The 22,497-nt window shown below is 42.7% G+C and overlaps 1 protein-coding gene across 50 annotated transcripts in view; it reads right to left on the reverse strand.

Annotated features, from left to right (window-relative positions):
- Positions 1 to 22,497, reverse strand: part of CLASP2 (cytoplasmic linker associated protein 2) — a 1,425,897-nt gene that overhangs the window by 952,227 nt on the left and 451,173 nt on the right. For 38 of the 50 annotated variants that reach the window (XM_069214594.1, XM_069214706.1, XM_069214671.1 and 35 more), the window contains one exon: positions 18,610 to 18,756. In XM_069214594.1, coding sequence (XP_069070695.1) covers positions 18,610 to 18,756 — 147 coding nt within the window. Of the gene's footprint in view, positions 1 to 18,609; positions 18,757 to 19,205; positions 19,419 to 22,497 lie in introns of those variants that run through there. The other 12 variants (XM_069214841.1, XM_069214830.1, XM_069214768.1 and 9 more) reach the window with 2 other exon arrangements.

The raw sequence follows: 22,497 nt of genomic DNA on the forward strand, positions 1-22,497 counted from the left end.
GGATCATCCTGACTCATTCCAGTATGAGTTGGGGACTGCATCAGTGGTGGAGTGGCTACCGGTGATGTGTGCGTTGAGTGTGGTGGAGATGGTAGCGGTGTTACTCGTCTTGCCACCTTTGCCTGTGGCTGCTTGTCTTTTTCTTGAAAGGCAAGTCTTCTTTTCATCCTAATTGGGGGAAGAGTACTTATCTTCCCTGTGTCCTTTTGGATGTGGAGCCTTCTCTGAGTGTAGTCTGGCTCCATTGACTCTAGTTCTTGTCCGAACCTATGTCCTTGCATTTGTGAGGACAGTCCCTGTTCCTCTGTGTAGGAACCTGTTTTCGGTTCCGAGGCTGGATGTTTCGGAATGGAAACTTTTTCGGCTGTCTTTTTCGGCTCCGACGACACTTTTTTTAATTTTTGGCGTTCCGGTCTCTCGGTGCCGACTCGTTTCGGTGCCGCCCTCTCGGTGCCGAACTTGCTCTGACCCGCCATCTCGGGGTAGAGTCTGCTCTGTGCCGGTATCTCGACCGGAGTCGGAAGTCTTCGACACATGCGTGCCCTTTTTCGGTGCCGATGGTCGGTCACCTATTTTTTGGGTTAAGCCATGGCCTGCTGGCAGTGGCGTCCCCTGGGCTTTAGTGGTTTTTCCGTGAGTTTTGTGTGTCGACGTCTTACTCACGGTTTTTGGCGTCTGTTCGGGATCGACCTCGTCCGAGTCCGAATCCTCAATGGAGAAGGTTTCTTCTTCCTCCTCCAAGTGTTTTTGCCCTGTCGGCGCCGACGCCATCTGTAGTCTTCTTGCTCTTCGGTCTCTTAATGTCTTCCTCGACCGAAACGCTCGACAGGCTTCACAAGTATCTTCCTTGTGTTCTGGAGACAAACACAAGTTACAGACCAGATGCTGATCTGTATACGGATACTTGTTGTGACATTTGGGGCAGAAGCGGAATGGGGTCCGTTCCATTAGCCTTGAAGAGACACGTGGTCGGGCCGACCAGGCCCAGACGGGGGATCGAAAATCCCAAAGGGCCACCGGAGCTCTACAAAATTCGGTGCCGATCTGTTGTAACTAACCCGATACCGAACGCAAACAATACCGTCTAATTTTCCGAGATTCTAACTATCTTTCCGAAACGCGGAGCGAAAAGGAACACGTCCGAACCCGATGGCGGAAAGAAAACAATCTAAGATGGAGTCGATGCCCATGCGCAATGGAGCCGAAAGGGGAGGAGTCCCTCGATCTCGTGACTCGAAAAGACTTCTTCGAAGAAAAACAACTTGTAACACTCCGAGCCCAACACTAGATGGCGGGATGTGCAAAGCATGTGTATCTGCAGCTACACATGCCATTGAACATGTATTTACTCGTAACAGAATGGTTCTACATAAAATATTCTTCATAGAAAACAAGTGGTGGCCTTCTGTATAATGTCACTGTGCATAGTAAAGCTCTGCAAAAGGCAACCTTGCAGAGGAAAATTTTGCACACATTTTGCAGCTTGGCTGGGCTTGATGTCAATGATAATTATCTTACTATGGAGAGAGAGAAAAACTCTGTGAAAGAAAGAAAAACTCCCCAGGGGATACAAAAAACTGTTCAACACACAATCTCAAGCATTCTATCACTTTAATGATCAATCTCGAATAAAGGAATTTATAAAAATTATTTATGATACAATCCCATACCATTACAAATTAAAACCACCCTTAAAAAAACCAACAAGGACTTAATATATAAAAATTTATAAAAAAAAGATCACATTTAAAAAACAAAGTCAAACATGAACGAGACAAAAAAGACATCCACTACAGTTTATTGTGTGTGGGCTGTCCCAATTCTGGTATGTCCAGACCAATCGATTTATGCACCCAGTCCCTATTCGATTTAAGGCCTGCTCCTATGGATCCAGCAATGCCAATTTGCGTCGACGTGTTTCGTGGTCTTTCAAAGTCCTTTCACCACCTTCTTCAGGACAATAGAATATACTCCCAACATTAACTTTTCAAATCTGCATCTAAAACAAGTCAAGCAGTCACCAACTAACCAATCATCACAGATCCATATGCTTATATACACATTGTCTTTTGGTTCACGATAGTCCAATAAGCGGATACCTTCATGGAATCCACAATCTCGTATAAATAATCAGGAAGGGCCCTATATTATCAAGTAGGTTTCCAGCCTCAGATCAGGGTTACGGGACTCAGTTCTCGTCCTCTCCGTCCTGTTCAATCAGAGAGAAAAACTCTCCAAACGCAATGGTAGGCCAGGAATTTTCACAAAGGCTGCTAATGGTAAATATTTTGCTAAACTCTTCTAGCTCCTCCCAAGAGTCGGCCCGGGCAGAACACACAAAAACTCAGCGAGATTCTGCGGAGTTCCGCGAGAGGGCAGAATTCGGGCATGCTCTGCTGTCTGCGTTGATTTTTAGCACCAGGAGTTTTTTCTGTACTGTAAAATCAGTGCAAACGTCACCACGTGGCATGCCTGAGGGCACTGCTTCTTTTGCCGCTCAAGTTGATTTTCTACTTGAGTGGCAGTTCTCTAAATGTGAATGGTCGCAACCCGTAGCAACCAACCGCATTGAGTAATCTCACCAGGAGGCATGCTAGCACCTGAAAATCTCACTAGAGGATGTCCTTATAATTCTCCCAAAGACACCCATCAGATCTTAAATGACAGCCTTTGCCCCAATCTGAACAGGTCCTTAATGATGTCCAAATATTGCACCAGTCGAATGTTAAGTATCATAGTCCGTGGATTCAGCGATTCTGTTACTGCTGACCTACATGTCCTGATACCCAATGCCTTAAACTCCTTCCTGTGCAAGGCCCTCTACTGTTTTGCCTAAACAGGGGCAGATGCAAAGGACATACAGCAGCCTCATTTGTCTGGTACCACAAGCAGCGCTTAATGTCCCTCCACTGCTCCCTTCCTGCCATTTTGGTTTAAAATCCAGGGTTGGGAGTTCTTTCAATTTCATTGACAGTAATTTCTGTTTGGCCTTTAGGGAGTATGTGGCTTCCAAGAGAGGGCAGTCCTTTTGACCATCATAAGAATTCAACCCCAACCACCTGTGTATTCGTTTGGCCACTGCTCCTTTATTCTCTATCCAACTTTGCAGCTCAATACTTTTGTTTACCATCCTCAAACACTTGGACAGTTGTGTCTAGCTTTCACAGCTCAACCATCCCAAGTTTTTCTATGCTGTCCTCAAGGTACTTTTTATAATTGCCCTTTCCTCTTTGGGGGTTGATTTCTGACCAAACCAGGTTAGCTAGTGAACCCTTGGTGGTGGATCTCAACTTATGGCAGCATTTTACAAATGCTCCAGGCTTTGCTAAAGACTGCCTTACCAGCAAGAACTCGAGTCCGACTTGAGCGGGCGATACTGATCTCTGCAGCCAAAAAGCTTGCTGAAAGGTTTTTATTACATGTAAACTGACGTCTTACCCCATTATTAATTTCACCCCGTATGAGAAAGTGACACATCAACCTTGACTTGATTATTGCAGCCAATGGTTGGAGATTATGTCCACAAAGGGTGTTTCCTAAAGTTGAAAATGCAAAATTTAAAAAGCCATGGCTTTTTCTTTAATCGCTTCCCTTTTGTATTGTTAACAAGGCCCATAAGTCTACCTTGACACCTATATAGAACAGGTACAATTTGTGCTGATTTGAAATGTGCCAATTTAGCAAGATTAATTTAGTTTTCTTGAGACTGATCTCCAAACCATTGTCAACTGCATATGTTGCTAAACAATTGACTGATTTCTGCAGATTTCTCCTGGTGTTACTACTAAGCAGGAGTAGGTCACTGGCATACAGAATGTGCGACATGCTCTCAGTTATGCGTGATTCCCCACGGCTAAAGCTTTACCCACAGTTTATCGCATTGGACGTGATTAAATGCTGATTTAAAATCAATAAAGCACAGATACAATGGCATGCCGGTGGCCTTAGCTCTACTTATGATCAGTCCTACTGCCATGAGGTTAGTTAGCGTTTGTTGCTTCTTCATGAACCCTGTCTGGCTCAGAGGTATCCTGCCTGTGTCTAATGCCCACGCCTTTAGACTTTGAAGAAGTAATGATGAGAAGTATTTGAGATCTACATCCAGCAGTGCTACCAGATGGTAATTGCTTGGTGACAAACTGGCTCCTCTTTTAAAGATTAAATAAATAACTGAACCCTTTTAACTTCCCAGAATAGTCCCTTCTGCCAGAAGAAACATCTCGGACAAGAAAATTAGTCCAACGAGAGGCATTTTGTTTAAAAACATCTTGCGGAATTCCATTTAGACTAGGGCACAGGCAGATAGAGATTTCTTGATGATTTTGGTTATCGCTGAAGCGGTGTACTCTAATGACTCAATGGCAGTATTTGCCCTGGGGCTCTCCAAGTGCCATTCTGGGACAACTGCCTTGATCATATGGTTCCTGGCAGATGTGACGTTAAGTACTCAACCCAACCATCCTCACTTACATTTGCATTATAGGCTGCCCTTGGAACTTTGTCAATGTCACTGATCAACTTCCAAAATTTCTGTGGGTCTTTTTTGCTTCGAGGCATGCAAAAGCTTGGCCCGTAGAATGTTTTGTTCTTATATTTTTTAAGGCCCATACCTCTTTTGACTTTAACAATGGTGAGCCACAGGTGAGAAAAAACTCTGCCACGTGGCTGTCAGCAGAGTTCTGCCAGAACTCTGTGATCTGAGTGGACTGCAGAGTGGGCAAAAAATTTAATTTTCACATTCGTCTACATCACAGGCTGGCCTTCATAGGCCATTTGACTGCATCGGCAAAGTGCCTTTTGATGAAACCTACCTCCATAATCACTGAATCTTTTTAAAAGTTATGGTCTGCGGGTGAAAACCCAGTCATCACCATCCCGATGTATTATTCGGAGTAAGGATATTACTATGTTCACTTTGTGGCTTGTTATCAGTATATTTGGCCACAGGCTTAATTAATCCTTCAGTCAAAAACGTGTATTATTGCTTGTGTAGACTTGATCTTTAAAACCTGAGAGTAAGCAAGATTTTATATAAAGCAGTACAGTGAAACATTATTAACATCTGATAAGTAATTGGTTAGTTGAGCCCAGACATTTTTTTAACACCATCAATTACACCATATCAGCTCTGCAGTTTCAAAAAAAAAAAAAGTTTCGAATATACACTATTCAACTAACCTTGTAAATTTACTTAACCTAGCCAGGAGGGAAGCGAGGAGGTAAAACCATGATTGTGGATTTAAAAACAAGTGTGTGAAAAAAGAATGCACTGAGATCATTGTATTAATACATCCATTGGTAAAATCAGGTCAACTCAAAGGCACTGGAAGACCTACCAGACATCTCCCCCATACATAAACCCCTGAACCGCTAAATTATTTTTGTAAACTTCATGTCCTATAACTGTCATCTCCTGATCTTTAGTATTCTCTCAAAGGGTGTCAAGCTTCTGGCTTCATCCAACAGCTGGAAAGCCCCAAATATTACACAAATTGTCCTTTATTGTCAATTTTAATACACAAGTTTGCCTTTTACTCCACATTTCACTGAGTGGGGAACTCCGGGGCCATAAGCAATAGAACAATCCACCAGTTTTGATGATTGATGTTAACACAACTTAACAGACAATAAGGTTTAAAGTGTAGCAACTGCAACCATTCTCTAGTAAGTTTATACCAATGATAGAGAGTTACTTAAATGATAATAGGTTATATTAACAGTGAACTCAATGAAAATGTATCAGAACGATGTAAAGGTGCTGGTCTGACAAAGAAGGTTCTGTGTTTATTCTCACTTGAGCTAGCTTGAGATTCAATAAATATTTGCATCTTCTGGCTCCAGTGGAATCACTGCTGTCTAACTTGTATACCTCAAACTTAGTGAAGCAGTCCTGTCTTCTCAGAAAATGCAATTAAGATGACAGACTTCGGCCACAAAGATCTTCACTTTTAAAACTACAATAGCATACTGAATTTAGAGGGTAGTAGCCTTGGTGTCCTCTGTATTCAGATTTCTCAGCTGGTCAGAGTGTATATATACAGTAAGAGATTGAGCTACCTCAAGCTGGCACTTGATTTTGGAAACAGGTCTGTAATTTCGTGTGCTCAAACTACACATACTTCAAATGTGTTGCTAACATCTTTGGCTACAAAAAAACACAATGAAAGCTCCCCAAAGGACAAACCTGTTTCTTGCTAGTATAGTGATGTTAAAAATGACGTACTCTGTCCTTCATGTCATTTTAGTGGTGGTGAAATGGAAGAATGCTGAATCTGTTCACTGCCTACACCAAGGCTTTGTTTTAAGCAAATATATAGACTAGAACCCACCCCTGAATGGTATGCATGTCAGCTAAGGAGATATAGTTCTGGGTTAACGAACCACTGCATGTTCTTATCCACCACCCAACTGATAGTAACTCAGAACGCAAATGTAGACAAGCAGAGAAGACTGTAACTACAGTGTGAGAGAGCATTTCACAACGAGACACTGGAGATGCAATCCAAAACTAGTGTTGCTCATTGATGAACCTCTTCATATCAGAAGTAAATAAAAACTATCCACCATGGAGAAGGAGTAAGAGATATTCACCCATAGGCAAGGCCTTCCACCTGCACAGATCAACAACTTTCTATATGCATTTTTCCACTGGCATGTATGGTCTTGTGAAGCACCAGTGCAAGTAGGTTCGGATCACTGGTCACCCATGAACAAAGACGATTTGACTGCTTGAGCTCGAAGAAACTTTATTCGATTAAGATGATGACCATAAAAGCACAGTTGTAAACACTATATCACAGAGACAACAATTTGCTAAAAGACACAAACATTTTAAAAAAGAATTCCTAAAAAACGAGTTTGCACCCAACCTAATCGACAGCACACTGTCCTATAAAAAAAAAATATACAAATTATGAAAACCCTAAAAACCACATATCAAAACACCACAATGTAATCAATCAAAAACCATACCTTGCCCCTAATTGTATTGCACATCTGATAAAATTGAGCACAGAAAAACAAATCCAAAGTAGCTAAAGATTTCAAGTACCGCAAACCCTTGATGTGGGATGTAAAGTGCTTGTGCAACAAAATGGGGCGTTGACATTGAGCTCTCATCGAATAATACAGTTTAAAAATAACCTAAAGTGCATGGTTGGTTGTGGGGAAACAGCATCACATGGACAGCAAGAAAAAAAGGCCACCCTCGACCCGGTTGAAGGAAAAGCTACTAAATGATGGACCATATTCAATATTAGCCTTGTCAGATAACATCTGTACAGGTGTTTATTATCCAGGTTAAGTAAGAATTCAAACCTGAAGCATCTAAGATTTGCATGTAACTAATTATGGAGCTCATATTAAGGGATCTTACAATTTGCTATTCCTCCCTATAAGAGGCAAAGGCTTTTCCTACCCATATCTTTGTTAACAGAGGGGAAATGCCCACAAGATCATCCACAATTCTCAGTTCTAGATGTGAAATGAAGCTTGATAAGGTCAGTTAACACTAAGAGTCTGTAGAAAAACGTATTTTCTCTAACCTGCAGCTACTTCAGGGCAATACAGCCCCACACACCAAGCGAAAGACACTTACGCTTATACAATTGAATCATCTCTCTTATTGGTTTGCGTTCAATCCTGTCACCCAATCTATATATCATATCACAGGCTGTCAGCAAATCTATAGATCATATCACAGGCTGCCCCGTTCTTTAAGCTCTCTCGTTAATTAACCTTTCCCAAGATCCACTAGCTTCAAACATGATACCTAAATAATTTTTAAAAAGGTACTTTCTCTATGCAGGTCCCCCCTATATTGAAGTGTTTGGTCTTAGTGTTTTTTGGTCCAGAAGTCATTTCTAACAATTTTGACAGGTTGACCTTAAGGTTCAGTTTTATCATAAAATCATTAAAACCATGAGAGTTATTGGCTCCCTGCGTGAATGTCTAGAAAGGATCACGGCTGGGATGAAAGTCAGACAAACCGGAGGAGGGGTCATCATATGCTGAAACAGGAGGAAGCACGACGTAGTGAGATGGCCAACAAAAATGTTAATTTAGGGAAATCGCCTGGGAGGGAACTCAGCACACACAGGAGGGACATTTCACAAAATGCACCAATAAAAATTAAGCATTTAAGACAAGCACGACAAAGAATAAATAGCAATTGTGGGAGTGTTTAAAGGCCCACAGAGAGATTACAATCAGGGTGCTTACGCGCTCGACCCTAAAAAGAAACTAAAATGCATTGTCTCACTTCTCTAGTGACCTTTATTGACTTTGCACAGTCCCGTCAGTGTAGGGAACTGTTGCTCATGTATCCCAGTGCATATGCTTTACCAGGTCCACCAAATCTTGATCAATGCCCGCCTGAACCATTAGCTCTCACAGTATCTTCCTGCCCACCAAGTAAAAGGCACGGCAGAGGTCCACGAATACCATGTAAAGAGCACCTCTCGTGGCCTTGACATACTTCCCCCAAATAAGAGTCAGGTTTAGAGCCCGTTCAACTGTCCCCAAACTGGGTCTAAAACCATACTGAAAAGAAGAAAAAAGGGAAGAAGAAACTGCCCACTCCTCCAACCAGCCTAGAATGACCCTTCTAAGGATCTTTGCGAAGAAATCTATTAAAGAAATGGGGTGGTAGCAAGTCAGGAGATTCTGGTCGCCTTTTTTATAAACTGGCACTATAATAGCCTCTCTCTATGAACCCATTAAATTACCCTTCACTGCTGCCCTCAAAACATTAGCTAAAGAGGCCTACATTGTATTTAAATAAGTCTACTGAGACACCATCAGACCAAGGGCCTTATCGCTTGCCACGGACTGGATGGTCTTAGTAACAGATGCCAGAAATATAAGGCTTGCTATCCACTCTGTTTAAATTTGGGGGATCTGGGTTGACGTCCTCGCCTAAAGTACCATCCTCTATGGTCTGGGTTAAACCATTGCAAAAACAATTGATCCAGTCATGCTCCATAATGTAGCAATCAATGCCATTGGCTGCCTCATGTGTTTATAAAAAAAATAAAAATAAAAAAAATAAGGGAACGCTTGACAATTTCACAAAACAATCCATTATCTCTTGATTGGGCTGCTTTTTCTAAGTCGTCCCAGGCCTTTTGTCTAACTAGCTGTCTTCTAGTTTTATGAGCTTGCTTCTATTTAGTTATGGTACCTCGTATGTCCTCCATATTACATGGTGTCCTATTAGTAACCTTTTAAAGCACCCTATGCGCAGCTGTGCATTCTGGGCTAAACCATGGCTTAACGGGACGTTCCCTCCGTGGCTTATTAGTAAGCCACAAATGTTACTTAAGATCTTCAAAACATCGCCTGGGACCCTGTCCAAGGAGAGAGAGCACAAAATATCATCAATATACCCACTAACTAAATAATTAAAGAACTTCTTTGAATCAATATTACTCCATCTCAAATGGATCCCTTTATTCGGAGTGTAGACCTAGGGTTTAGGTGAGCACCCGGGGGCGGGGTCACAGGTCAGCACCAACCACACATCCTCAGCGGCACAGGGGCGGCCAGGTGCAGGCTGCAAACACAGCATCGGACTCCCAATACTTTTCAGCAGTGGGACCCTGAGGGTCACAAACAAGCTGCAGGCTGGGTCCAGGGGTCGGGTTCGTGAAACCACAGAGTGGACAAGGAGGAAGGCCGCCTGCTGAACGTTGCTGGACCGATGGTCAGATTCTCTAAGGCCAGAGGGCTACAGGTGCAGGGGTACCTTTAAGCGTGGGGAATCTTTGTCTGGTTCTCTTGCATTCAGGGGGGCCTACGGATTTAGGCTGCAGGCGGTGGTGTTTTGGCCAGGAGGGGTCAACCCAGTCTGGACACAAGGTCAGAATCGCCTGGGGACCTGCTCTGGACCGGTAGGCCTCCTGGACACAGGCCGTGGGCATCAGGTGTAGAGTGATCAGGACTCACAGATTTGGGGTAGTTCTGGAGTCCTTCTTGGAGTTTCTTGTGGACAAGGCCACTGCCCTCAGGAGTTTTTGGTCCTCTGGTGGAAAGGGAGTCCTCTGGGGGTTTGGAGAGGTAGCTGGTCCTGCAGGATACATCGCCTTCTAATAGCAGGGCTTCTGAAGCTGCAGACAGGACAGTGGGGCAGGGGCCAAATCAGTAGGTGTCTGGAGTGTTCTCTACTGACGTCAGCTTAGGAGTCCTCCTTTATTCTTGTGTTGATGTCGCCAGTAATCTCGTGGGCTACTGTCCCTGGGGTGGCTACACCCTTTCTGTGCCCATTCCCTTTGGGGAGGGTGGCATATTCCTAACCCTATAGGGCCCTGTCCTCCAAACCAAGATGGAGGAGGATGCAGGAAGGGGATCACTTCAGCTCTAGAAATCATAGGGGTGGTCCTAGTTGGAGTGGTCACTCCTCCCTGTTTTACCTAATTTTCCTACCGGACGTGCCACCAAAAGTGGGGCTTTGTCCGGGGGGAGTGCATCTCCACTAGCTGGAGTGCCTTGGGTCACTGTAACAGGAGGCTTGAGCCTTTGAGGTTCACCGCCAAGTGTTACAGTTCCTTCAGGGGAGAGATGTGAAGCACCTCCATCCAGAGCGGGCTTTGTTTCTGGCCTCGGAGAGCACAAAAAACTGGTACCGTTTACAAAGGGTTTTATCTGTGTGCCAGGGGTACGCCAATTGTGGAAACAATGGTACAGTTATAAAGAAAGACCACTGGTGCTGGGGCCTGGAAGGATCCCAGCACACACTTAGTCAAGTCAGCAACAATATGAGGCACAAAGCGGAGGGATGATGGGTAACCATGCAAAATGTAGCACTTTGCTACAATCTTGTCATCAGTCAATTGATTACGATGGCACGCCCGCCCCAAGCTCGGGCAACCAATAGTCCTATTTCCCAATATAGGACGCTAGGTTGGGGACACCAGTGTGTTAATACTAGGTTGACTGATGTGAGCTGGGATCTACTCTGCTGTGGAATCAATCGAAGTGCCTGTAGTGTAAACTCCATTTGTACTTGGGAGAACGCAGTCTTGATTTACAGGGCCCACCTGAGAAAGGCATGTGAGTTGACTCTTGTTAGCAATATTTGCCAAGAGCTCTAGGTGATTCTCTATATCTTCAAGCTGAGACATTATGAGCTTTAAAACTTCTGAAAACAAACTCCCAATACGGGGGAAAAACTCCTCATGGCAAATTGAGACCCTACCTTCCACCAATTAAACATTACTTTCCTTCTGACTATGATTGTTCGGGCCATTTTGTGGTAAGAGCCACTGCTTTTTTGTTTTTTGTACCAGACTCAGCTCTTTTAATTTTTGCTCCCTTAAGTTTTGTGCTCGCCTCCTTGCCAGTTTTTGAGACAAAAGACTGAACAGCTCACAAGATTATTAAGGGGGCCATAACAGGCGGCTGTGGGTGTGGATGGAGCCAATGTTTTTGACGATCACCAGTCCTTCATCCCAGAAACTCCTGCTTCTTTGACCATGACTGTTTCTGGGGGCAGTGGTGAAGATAAGGACAGTCTTCTCTAGGCGAGCTTGATTTCCTTACTTATTACACACACTGCTCATTTCAGAAAAACATCCAGAGTAGTACTCATAGTGGGGACCATTTTGCGTTTCCCCATAGCTGCTCCAAATAAAATTCATAGGCTTTTAAATAAGTCACCGGCCCTGTGAAAGATGGGACAAAAGGGGGTGGCCCAGCTCAGCCACGTCTGGCAGCGGACGGGCCCACTCTTGACCAGGGCGCGTCCAGCGCAGCAGTAACCCCTGCCGCAACTTAAGTGCCTTCGGGAGCGAGAAGTGGAAGGTGGGAAGTACTGGTGCTACAGTGGTGGCCGGGGGTTGAAGTCAGGCTCCCCCAGTCGAAAACCAAGTCATCCCTGACTGTTTTGAACATAGCCAAGAAACCATGTAGCAGGAAGCAATGTTAAAGTCAAAAGGCTATCTGCAACTGAATTTGAGGAACAAATCCCTTTTCTAAAACCTGCCTACAGGACAATACTCGGTCCTTAGTATACATACAATATAGACTGTTTCAGAACGAACATAGTGTTTAACAGGCAACCAGTTCACGAAGTTCAACACATGAATAAGAAGAACATGATTTCTTTCAATTCCAATGTGCTAAAACACTGCATGACAGGAAAATCTTCTTATATTTTCCACTTCAGATACACCACCCAGCAAGATATTTGAAAACTGGTTCTGATTTGGCTTATACACCTTAGGTGGTCCTTCTGACCGATTTAAATTATGTCACAAAGTTTTGACAAAGGGCAAAAAAACAACCGTTTTTTTTCTCGAAGCATGTTTGAATTATCCTTTGCTGTGTGTGGAAAGTGTCTCATGCCACGTGGGTCAATAAATGCCCTACCTACCTGGCTTACTTACGATATAAAACATATTTTGCCATGACCGCTGTGGCCTCCTCCAAATCCCAGTAATATCCGAAGGCTTCTACTGCCTGCTCGTTTGTAATTATCTTCCTGGGAATGTTATGCTTTGCCAGAGCTCAAGGCTGCTTCCTACATAAGTGATTTGAACGAAAGCCATTTGCAGTGCTGCACAAGCATTTCAGCGTTAGAAGAGACGCTCCGTTCCCCCGCACCAAAAAACACCTGCCAGTACATTTTAAATGACAGACGGCAGTCACCTTTCCTCAAGCTCATATCAACATTATTCCTCAGAATCTGGGGCAGGGAATTAAAGTGGAAGATAATCACCGAACAGAAAAGACGTGTAATTACAATGTAGACGCAAAAACAGACCAGAAGTAAGTCGTGCTTGTCGTTTTCTAACACGTGGATGGGCAGAACGGATTGACCTGGAGATTCTTGATAACAGTGATGTTCATTTATTAGCAGACACCTGTCACAAAACAGCAAAAACTGTTTCCTTACACATATTCAAAAGCCGGTAAGATCATTATCAACCCCAGTGGAGAAGGTCAAAGCTGATGGGAGTCATTACAACCAAAATGTTTGAAATTAATTTGAGAGTTAACATCCAAAAGTAACTGAAGACCTTTATATAACAATGACTCTATAGTCATTATCAAAGTAAAAAAGGGCTTTCCGAAAACTATCAGCCTTAGAATGCTATGAAATTGGGTGCAAAATAAGCTGCGCAAATGGATTTCATATGAGCAGATGAACGCAATTTGATTAAGCACTATACAGGCTATAACTCGCCATGCTAGATATGAAAGAATGCACAAGAAAAACAAGATGTCTGCTAGTACGTCGATCTAAAAAGATGCTAGTGGATTTCCATATTAGGCCATTTTGGGTAGATTAGGATAGTCAGTGACATACAGGTCTGTCTTGGCTTGTAACACGCTTTGCAATAAGAGAAATGACAGATTCCAGGAAACAGAGTCATAAGGAGGAAACAAATGGAAGCATTAACTTGAAGAAAATCCAATTACTGAAGCAAGTCTGACATGACTGAAAACATTACATAATATCTACCGTGACAATTGTGCGTTCAAGGTTTAAAATAAAATCAGGACACCAAGTGTTTTCTGAGGCTGGTAAAAGTGAAAGGTGGGTGTTGCACGATTAATTTATTTGCTTGTATAGCACTCGCCTCTGCGTGAGCTACACTTTTAAGGGAGCAGTGGCAGAAACCTTAAAGTGTAAGGAAAGCTAGAAAAAATGATAATATCCTCAGCATAATCATTAAGTGGTGATTAGGTATATGAGTAATGCATGTGGGAGGTGAGTGGGGAAGGCAGAAAAAATGTATAAGCTACAAACAGGTTGTGCACTGAAGAGACGACTAGTGACGCAATCAAAGAAGCAAACCTGGGCCAGTTTTTATGCAAAAGTTGCAAGGTTTGGGGTAATTAATAACTCCAACGTGGGTTTAGGTGTGATCCTATTAAGTGACAGAAATTGTACTACTCTCTGTTAACTATCTCTGATCAGAGTGAGGGGGAAGCTAAGCAAACAACATCAATACATACCTTGAAGATAAACAAGCATTTGCAATGCAATAGGTCTCGTATTTGCTTGAGTTAGATTCAGTATTTTAAATGGGCCAGTACTGAGAACCGGCACTTTTTTTTTATTTTCAGAGGGCGAGTACCTGCACTTTTCAAGAAAAATGTAATACTTTTAATTGGAGAGTATCGGCACTTCTTTTCCATTTCAAGCACTGGTTAGATCTATTGGCGCTGTAAATGCATTACTGGACTTTTCATGCCACATAAATTGGTCAACCCTGCCACATAATTTGGTACTCTCTGCAAAATAATACCAGAGGCCCTGCATATAACCAGCGCTTAATTTGATTTAGTGGTTGCCAGTGGGTAGAGATGTTTTGCAACAAGAGAGGGAAAAACACACAAAGGGGAAAGACGGAGGAAGTGGAAGATGGAAAACTCACTAAGGAAGAAAGCAGGAACCCACAAAAGAGAGCTAAATGGGCACAGTCTGTCTGGCAGTAGATTAACGAGGCCAGGCCATTCAAAAGTAATGCAACCTTGCTATTCGACGCGTTGGCATTCAATAGTGCTGCAGTGTAATTATGTTGTATGGTATGGATTTATGTGAAGTGGCTTGGAACTATGTGTAATGATGATTAATTATATTATGTGGATTGCAATTATGTGGTGTGGGGTGGAATTATGTGGGTTAGAGAAGAATTGTGTTGCGTGGAATCGTTTGGCTTTGAATTGTGGGTACTTGAATTGTGTGGAGTTGAGTGAAGCTATGTGTATTGGAATTATGTGGATAGTAATTATGTGGCATTGTGTGTAGTGGAATTATGGTGAGTGGGATTGTGTGTCATGGAGTGTAATTATGTGGAGTGGTATCTGTTCTGGAGTGGCGTGAAGGGATTTATGTGGTGTGGCATTAAATTATATAACATGATGTGGAATTTTGTGGTGTACTGGATGTATGTGGTGTGTAGCGGAACTGTGTATCGTGGAGTGAAATTATGTGTTTTGGTGTGGAATTATGTGGTGTGGAGTGGAACTGTGTGGCCTCGAATTATGTTGAGTGGTGTGGACTTGTGTGGTGTTGAACTGTGTTGGGTCGCGTTTGACAAGGGCCAGAAAGAAAGTCAAAATGAATGAAATTTACGCAGGGGTAGTACTTCTGCCAGTTATATATAAGAATCTGCTATTACTGAACGGCCAGTAAAGCACATATATTTTATAGCACATAACTTATATAAATCCCATGTAAAAGCAATGCTATAGGTGCAAATGTGTCTTTAATATTAAAATCAATCTGGGCTTAAGAATGAAAAACGGAGCACGACATGTGCACAGAGTGCCAGCTAGCACCAAGGAACAATAAATATTATTTGTAACAAACTGATGCCAAATCAACCATATTAAACTTATGTAGCGTTGTGCTAAATTTACAACAAACAGTGCTGTAAAAGGCTGGTACAGCCTCAGAAATCACAAGCCCTTGAGGAGAGACAAGATGACTGCACTGTCTCGAGTTGTGTAAGCCAGTGGTTCCCAACCTTTTCACTTCTGTGGACCCCCATTTTATCAATACTGGAGCCCGGGGACCCCCACTGAATCATTATTGGAACCAGGGGACCCCCACTGAGTCAATACTGATAGCTGAGACCTAATATTATCCCATTTTTTAAGCTGCCGCGGACCCCCTGACGAGGCTTCGCGGACCCCCAGGGGTCCCCGGCCCACAGGTTGGGAACCACTGGTGTAAACATCTGAACAGAAATTGGAAAATAAGGCTGGAAAAGTATTTTATTTTTATTTTCACAGAATGAAAAGTATTGCAAGCATTCTTGGCTTACAGTCAATGAGCAGAGCAGCCTATGAAGATTTATGGCCCCAATAAAGGAGATAAGCAATGTCATGTGTGCTCTGGCAGGGAAGGGCCCTGGAGAGAGAGACTTGAGATTTGATGCAAAGCTAAGCAAGTTTCACATAATTCTCCTAGGTTTAGCTACATTCTACCAGAAAGGGCATATTGTGGCTTCCTTGAGCAGTGAGCTAAACGACTGGGTGTTTCTTTTGTAAAAAAACAAGCTTATTCTAGAAGCCAGAGGTAAAAGAGGACAGCACTGGAATAAAGCCAAAACAAATGTCAGCGACATGGGAGGAGATGGGAGGAACAGAATGCTGCAATAAAACGCAGGAACCTACCAGCCTAAAACACCCACACTGAAGAGGGAGCACCAAAGAAATAACAAAAATAGTCTGTCACAGCAACAGATAAAGAAACCAAAGTGGAATAATACAGTAGTGGGTCACTGCTCTGAAACAGAAAAAGGAGGGAGAGAAATGCAGAACTGACCACTAGCAAGCAAGAATTTTTAAAGGACACTGCAACCAACAAATGAAATCACATTAAGCCATAAGAAGTATATTAAAAGTAAACAGAAGGTCGAACTCTTATGCTCGACCTAAGTAAGTAGAGGAGGAAAAGAAAGAGGAGGATAAACGGACTAGGGTCAGTTGAAGAAAAGAAAAAAAAAAAAGGAGTGGAAATGCCAATAGGTCTGGCTTTAAAGGAATGTTGTATTATAATGATTGCGAAGAAACATTCCAAGTAAACAGCATATTTATTTGCATGGAAGCAAATAACCGTAAAATAATACTGCTGTAGGTTATTAGGTCAAATACCAGTTGCACTGTCAAGCCAGACCTAAAAAATCAATTTATGTTAATGACTTCCCTCCCCTCATCTGTGCTGCTGGCAGAGGAAACAAACAAATTATCTAGGTATGTGAGACACTTTAATAGCATTCCAATGTCATGTTTGTACCCATAAAAGGTCAACCTTTGATAGCCAGATATATACAGAAAACGGTCACAGCTGCTAGAGGTAAGGCACTTTTTTGTGGAAGCGCACAACTTCTGCCAAATCAAAAGATGTACTTGTGGTACCCAAGATGTGGGTGGCCCTAAAGCAGCACTCTAGTGATACTCAATAATTGTCTAGGGACAGCAGCACTGTCAAGCCAGATCATGAAAAGGTGGGACGCTTACAGTTTTCTTGTAAATGAATTATACAAATAAAGAAATTATAAGATCAACAACCTGCCATCAGCAATAAAATGTTTAAAAAAAAAAAAAAAAAGGGAACCCATTAAAGTATTTCAAAGGTTGAGTGGCAAACATATATGAATGTAGAGCTCTTTAAAACAAACTAGTAGCTAAAACGTGCTGTTCAATGATCATGTTATAGTTAGATGGGTCGTTCCATGTTGCCAGACTGGACTTGAGGTTTTCATTTTACAGCCCAGGACTCTCGTAACAGATACATTGTTAAATGTGAAATAATTCTCTCTAAACCATGCTGTTTTGCCTCACTGAAAGCACTGCATTATCAAAAGGAATTGTCCACGGTGACAAGAGGCTACTAAGCAAGAACGAAAGCTTGTTTTGTAAGGTGACTTTTACCTGTGAAGAGGTGGCAAAAAAAGAACCCAGTTACAAGAGGTTGAGGGGGCACCCTCGATAAAAACACTACTTTGTTGTGGAGCTCCCCTTTGGGCAGAGACAGAAGACTAGAGGAGAAGTACTAAATAGAGATCTGACGATAATTCAGTATGGAGCAAAGCAAGAAAACTTTGGTTAAAGGACATAAACATTTGAAGATTGCCCTGGAACTGAAAAGCGTTCAACTAGAACAATTTGAAATTATGAGGAGTTGTGTCAGAGTTGCTGATGGTAATGAAGTATCTGAATCCAAGCAGGGCCTAAAAGCATTAAAATAACTTTGAGATGAAGGCCACAGTATCCCCAATTTAGCAGTCAGCAAGAATGGCATGCTGCATGATTTATCAAAACGCTACACAGTGGCAACACTGAAAACCATCAACGAATGACTCGGCAGAAACTGGGCAAAAAAGAGAGACAAAAGGCTAACTGTCTGTAATAGAAATGTTTGAAAGGGATAGGAGAATGGCGTTACATTAGAGAATATTGAAGTCAAAGAATGAAGGAGAACAAAGTGGTGGATAAGCATATGCGGGGCTGATGTATTCAAGACAGGCATAGAGTAGAGCAGCTCACCGGTCTGTACAGCTGATGCAGGCAATAGTGTATGACTAGAGGAGGTGACCGAAGCAGAAAGTAAAGATCTGAAATTGAAGACTTTATAACAGGCACACGAGGCCTTCGAAAACATCAAGCAAACAGAGTAAGGAGCAGCACGCATCATGTGCCTACTTCAAACTGAACCCAATTCAATGACACGAATCGGACCCTAATTAAAAAAAAAAAAAAGTTTTATGAATCAATCCCGACTCGTGACGGACATCGCATCTCAAACAAAGTAACTGCAAGAAACCAGAAGTTGGTAGCAGAATTAAGTACATAGTATAAGTCAGAGAGGTACTGGAACAGAGTGCAAAGCAAATCAGGAATAGGGCAGCCATAAATAAATCATAATAAATAAGAATGTTCCTTTTTGTGGTTGCATTACACACTTCCCATAATGTAACACTCACGTGCGGTACGGCACAAATAATCCTTTGCATATTATTTGAAAAGTAGGTACACTGCAAAAAGCACTTAAATAATGAGTGAAACATTTTCATTTTGAAGAGTGCGGCTCGGGATTAACATGCTACGGTGTCTATTACAAGGATGGACTGCATGGAAAAAGATTTGCATTACCTGCAACTTTTGATCCCGTTGCCGTGCCAGGCTTCCTTGAGCTGTTTCCGGGGTTTCCGGGTTTCTTAGGGGCAGGGACCTTGAAGGCTGAGGCAGCTGTTGACTGCCTACTCCCATCCACAGAGTCATCATCATCGAAGCTTTTATCTGACAATGGAAAGGATGAAGAATAACACACCCATTAATGCATGGCTCGAAACGAGCAAAATTGCTTTCAGCATTACCGCGGGCGGGCAGGAGTTTACAGAAGAGCAAGTGAATCAATACTAATTATTTTGTCCTTTGTCTTTGGTCGAGCAGTGGGCAGAAAGGAAAGCACATTATGTCTGATCAAATGGACGTGTTATTGAAATACTGATTCGCGTTAATCAACCGCGGATTAAATGAGCCAAGGACAAACTGCCACCACTAAATGCAAAAATATATATATATATGTTTCAACAAAATAGGGCAGGTGGACGAAAACTGAAGCTAACCTAATGTTAAGCTCCCGTATGTCCCTTGCAATAGGGCATTCACGGGTTGGGTCTCGAGCATGAAATTCTCTGATGCACATCCTGAAACACTCCCTTCTCCATCTAGGTTCCGCAACTTACAATCACAGATCCGCTTGCAGATGAGCCGCCTCATTCCTCCAGCGCACTCGTCTTCCCTGGCTCCGGGACGCTCCCGTTTGCTCACATGGCCGCACACACACACACAGCAGATGCACTCCTCGGAGACACTGGCCTAGGCAGTCTCAGCCGACCACAGATCCGGCACTGAGCTTGGAGCCGGCATCTTCCTTTCTCTTCCCTGCACTAGGTGTCGGGACAGCCAATCAGATGCATGGTGACATCATCCCCGGGCAGCCAGTGCCTGATGAAAGGTGAAGATTCTCCCATGAATATAAATCCAGGGCCACTGCTAGTGCCAGCCCCAGTTTGAAACCACAATTCTTTGCACGTTTGGTACGTTGTACTTACAACGCTTCCTTCTAGCGTCATCTCCATTTATTTAGCACTGAAACACGCCTTTTAACCTTAAATATTAAAAGTATTACCTACTGCACGGCGTGCTGTGCTACGGCTCTCGCGCAATAATAATCTTTAAACATTTAATTGCATTTGGTTAACCGACGTTTCTCAAGAACAAAAAAAACGTTTGCATCGTAAACATTAGGGGCGAGGTTCGGGGGACAGCAGAGTTTTCTTTTTTGAAGAAGAAAAACAACATCGCGATTCGAACCCACTACCCTTCTTCTAGGGCAGTGGTCTCCAAACTTTTTAATGCCACGCCCCCCTGGGATCACTTGAGCCCCCCCCAGTTTGAAACCCCCTGTTCTAGGGTGACTAAAAACTCCAAACAATGTTTAAACTACCAAACCGCTCTCAGTACGCTAAATACAAATTTGTCTGAAAACATTACCTTAGTTATTAACTTAATCAAAAATTCAACTTATGTTGTTCACGTTCACTCCTACAATATACCTACTAGAATACAAAGCGCACTGCTTATTCTGTGTGCCATGATTTACTGTAATAATACAGAGTGGACACAGTGTTTATACAAAGTGCACAATGAACAGCAGGTGGTGCTGCTTATGCTTAAACTCTTGTCCTAGAATCCATAGCCACGTTTCCATGACAAGACATATACACGTACATATATATGTATTCGCTTTGCAAGAATGTAAACGTGGTAATGGAATCATTATCCCTGTATGCCTGCTGCACAGGAAAACTATCAGAATGCGGAAATGGAGGGGAAGAGAAGGCATTGAAACATGGTGATGAGTGGGTTTCCATGGAAACAGTACTCAGGGCTTGCACAGTGAAGCTAGGTGCATTTTACGTTTCTGTTAAAAAAATAGACCCATGTAAACTATCTTCTGCATTTGCCAACGTGAACAATATTGACAACTAAAACTGTGTACAAGAAATTGAAAATTACAGGAAAACTTTTTTTTTTTAAAAAGGAGTGCGAGTCCATTTTCACATGACCTGGACCAGGAAATATAAAACGCTAGCAAAACTACAGTGGTTCATTCAATACAAACTGAAAATTATCCCCCTCGCATCAGTAAAATGTGGTATATTAAAATAAAGCTATTCCGTCTCCAAGTAGACAGCCTCCCATGTCCTGTCATACTATTAACTTACAGACACCTTCAACTCCCTCCAAGCCACTTTCAACAAATGCAACTATCAACGTCAATCGTAATAAAATCCTTCCATAGAGATGCAGTCTCAAACTTCACAATTGTCAACTCGTTCCACAACAAAGAAACTCTCTCAGATTACCTCATATGAGATTAGAGGTCAACAAAGAGGTCCCTTGCATTAAAAAAAAAAAAAAAAAACACCCAGTCTCAATATGCTTGTTTCTGGTCCCAGCAGGACCTGGCCTGCCAGTTTGGGTTGGGCCGTTCCCATGAGGGAGCAGAGTCAAGACTAATTTGCATATGGCTGGGTCCAAACTGGCACGGCATGGCAAGTAAAACAACTAATGGATTAAACCCAGCTCTGTGACAGGGGATGACTGCTTAATTTGTTCCACATTTTGTCCACCGTCTGCTCTTTTTGCATTTCTCGCCCTAAGTGGGAAGGTTATGCCCAGACGTGGGTTCAGTGCTCACTGTGCCACCAGACTCAAGCTAGCCTGGCTAAGGAGGGGGTGGTACCCCGAAACCAGTCCCAAGAGGCTAGTTTCTGGTCCATGAAGGACGTGGCCTGGTAGTTCGGGCTGGACTATCCCAATGGGGAGGAGAGTCACAAAGGATTTGCATATGGCTGGTTCCAAACTGGAATGGCAAGCAAAAAAACTAAAGGACTAAACCCAGATCTGTGACTTGGGATGAACGTTTGATTTGTTCCGCATTCCATCCTTCATCTGTTTTTTTTGCCTTGCATGAAAATCACAGATGAAGTAGTCTCCATTCAACTGCATCATCAGATTAACAAAAACACTTTCCTATTGAACTACCAATCGGGCTACGGTCATCACAGTAGCACAGAGACAGTTACACTTCAAATTGACATCCCCCCTAATTGACAAAAAGAAACTTACCTCCTGATCCTATTGTTAAATGGCCTCCCAGGCACCACACTGGCCCCACTGAAAACATTTTACATTCCGCAGCACATCTCATTTAAGACCTGAAGAACTCTGACCACATCAAACCAACACATAAGGAACTACATTGGCTCCACCTCTGAATCCCCATCGTGTTCAGGAAGAGCTGCATCACTTACAAGAGCTCAAGAAAGAGCACCCATGGATATCTGGCTCATAACATCACTACCTAAAGTGAGCAGCACCACTCCAAGATCCAAGACTGGAAACAAAGAAATAAGAACAAAGAAAAACAGAATTTAGACCTTCTCCATCTACTCATTAAGGATTTGAAACAGCCCCTTCAGCAACAAAACTCTTTCTACCAACCTGAAATTCAGAAGGGAACTAATGACCCACCTCTTGAAAGAACACCACTTATCTACATCGTACGAACCAAACACACCTGAATATTCCCTCTCATTGCAAGCAATCATGAATAGTATCAAATGACGTTGCCTACTATCAAGCACTCTTGCTATCTCAACCACACATGTGCTACACCAATAAACAGTAACATGCTAACAACAACGGATGAGCTTTGAAATCCAACCAGTCTATTTCAGGGTATGGAACTACAGCCTACAGGATGAAATGGGCGGGCTGTACACACTTCCATGACATCTTTGCCAGGAGACACATACATACTGCATACACAGGTCCACTTAAAAGTAACTGCCACACCTTGTTGAAACAGTGGGTCCTGGTACTTACAGAAAATAATCTGTGCTCTCATTTCAAAGTTCATCAAGGGTAATAGATACGTCTGACCCCATATATCATAAAATGGCACAA

Source organism: Pleurodeles waltl, chromosome 2_1 (assembly GCF_031143425.1).
Source record: "Pleurodeles waltl isolate 20211129_DDA chromosome 2_1, aPleWal1.hap1.20221129, whole genome shotgun sequence".
Classification (NCBI taxonomy): domain Eukaryota; kingdom Metazoa; phylum Chordata; class Amphibia; order Caudata; family Salamandridae; genus Pleurodeles; species Pleurodeles waltl.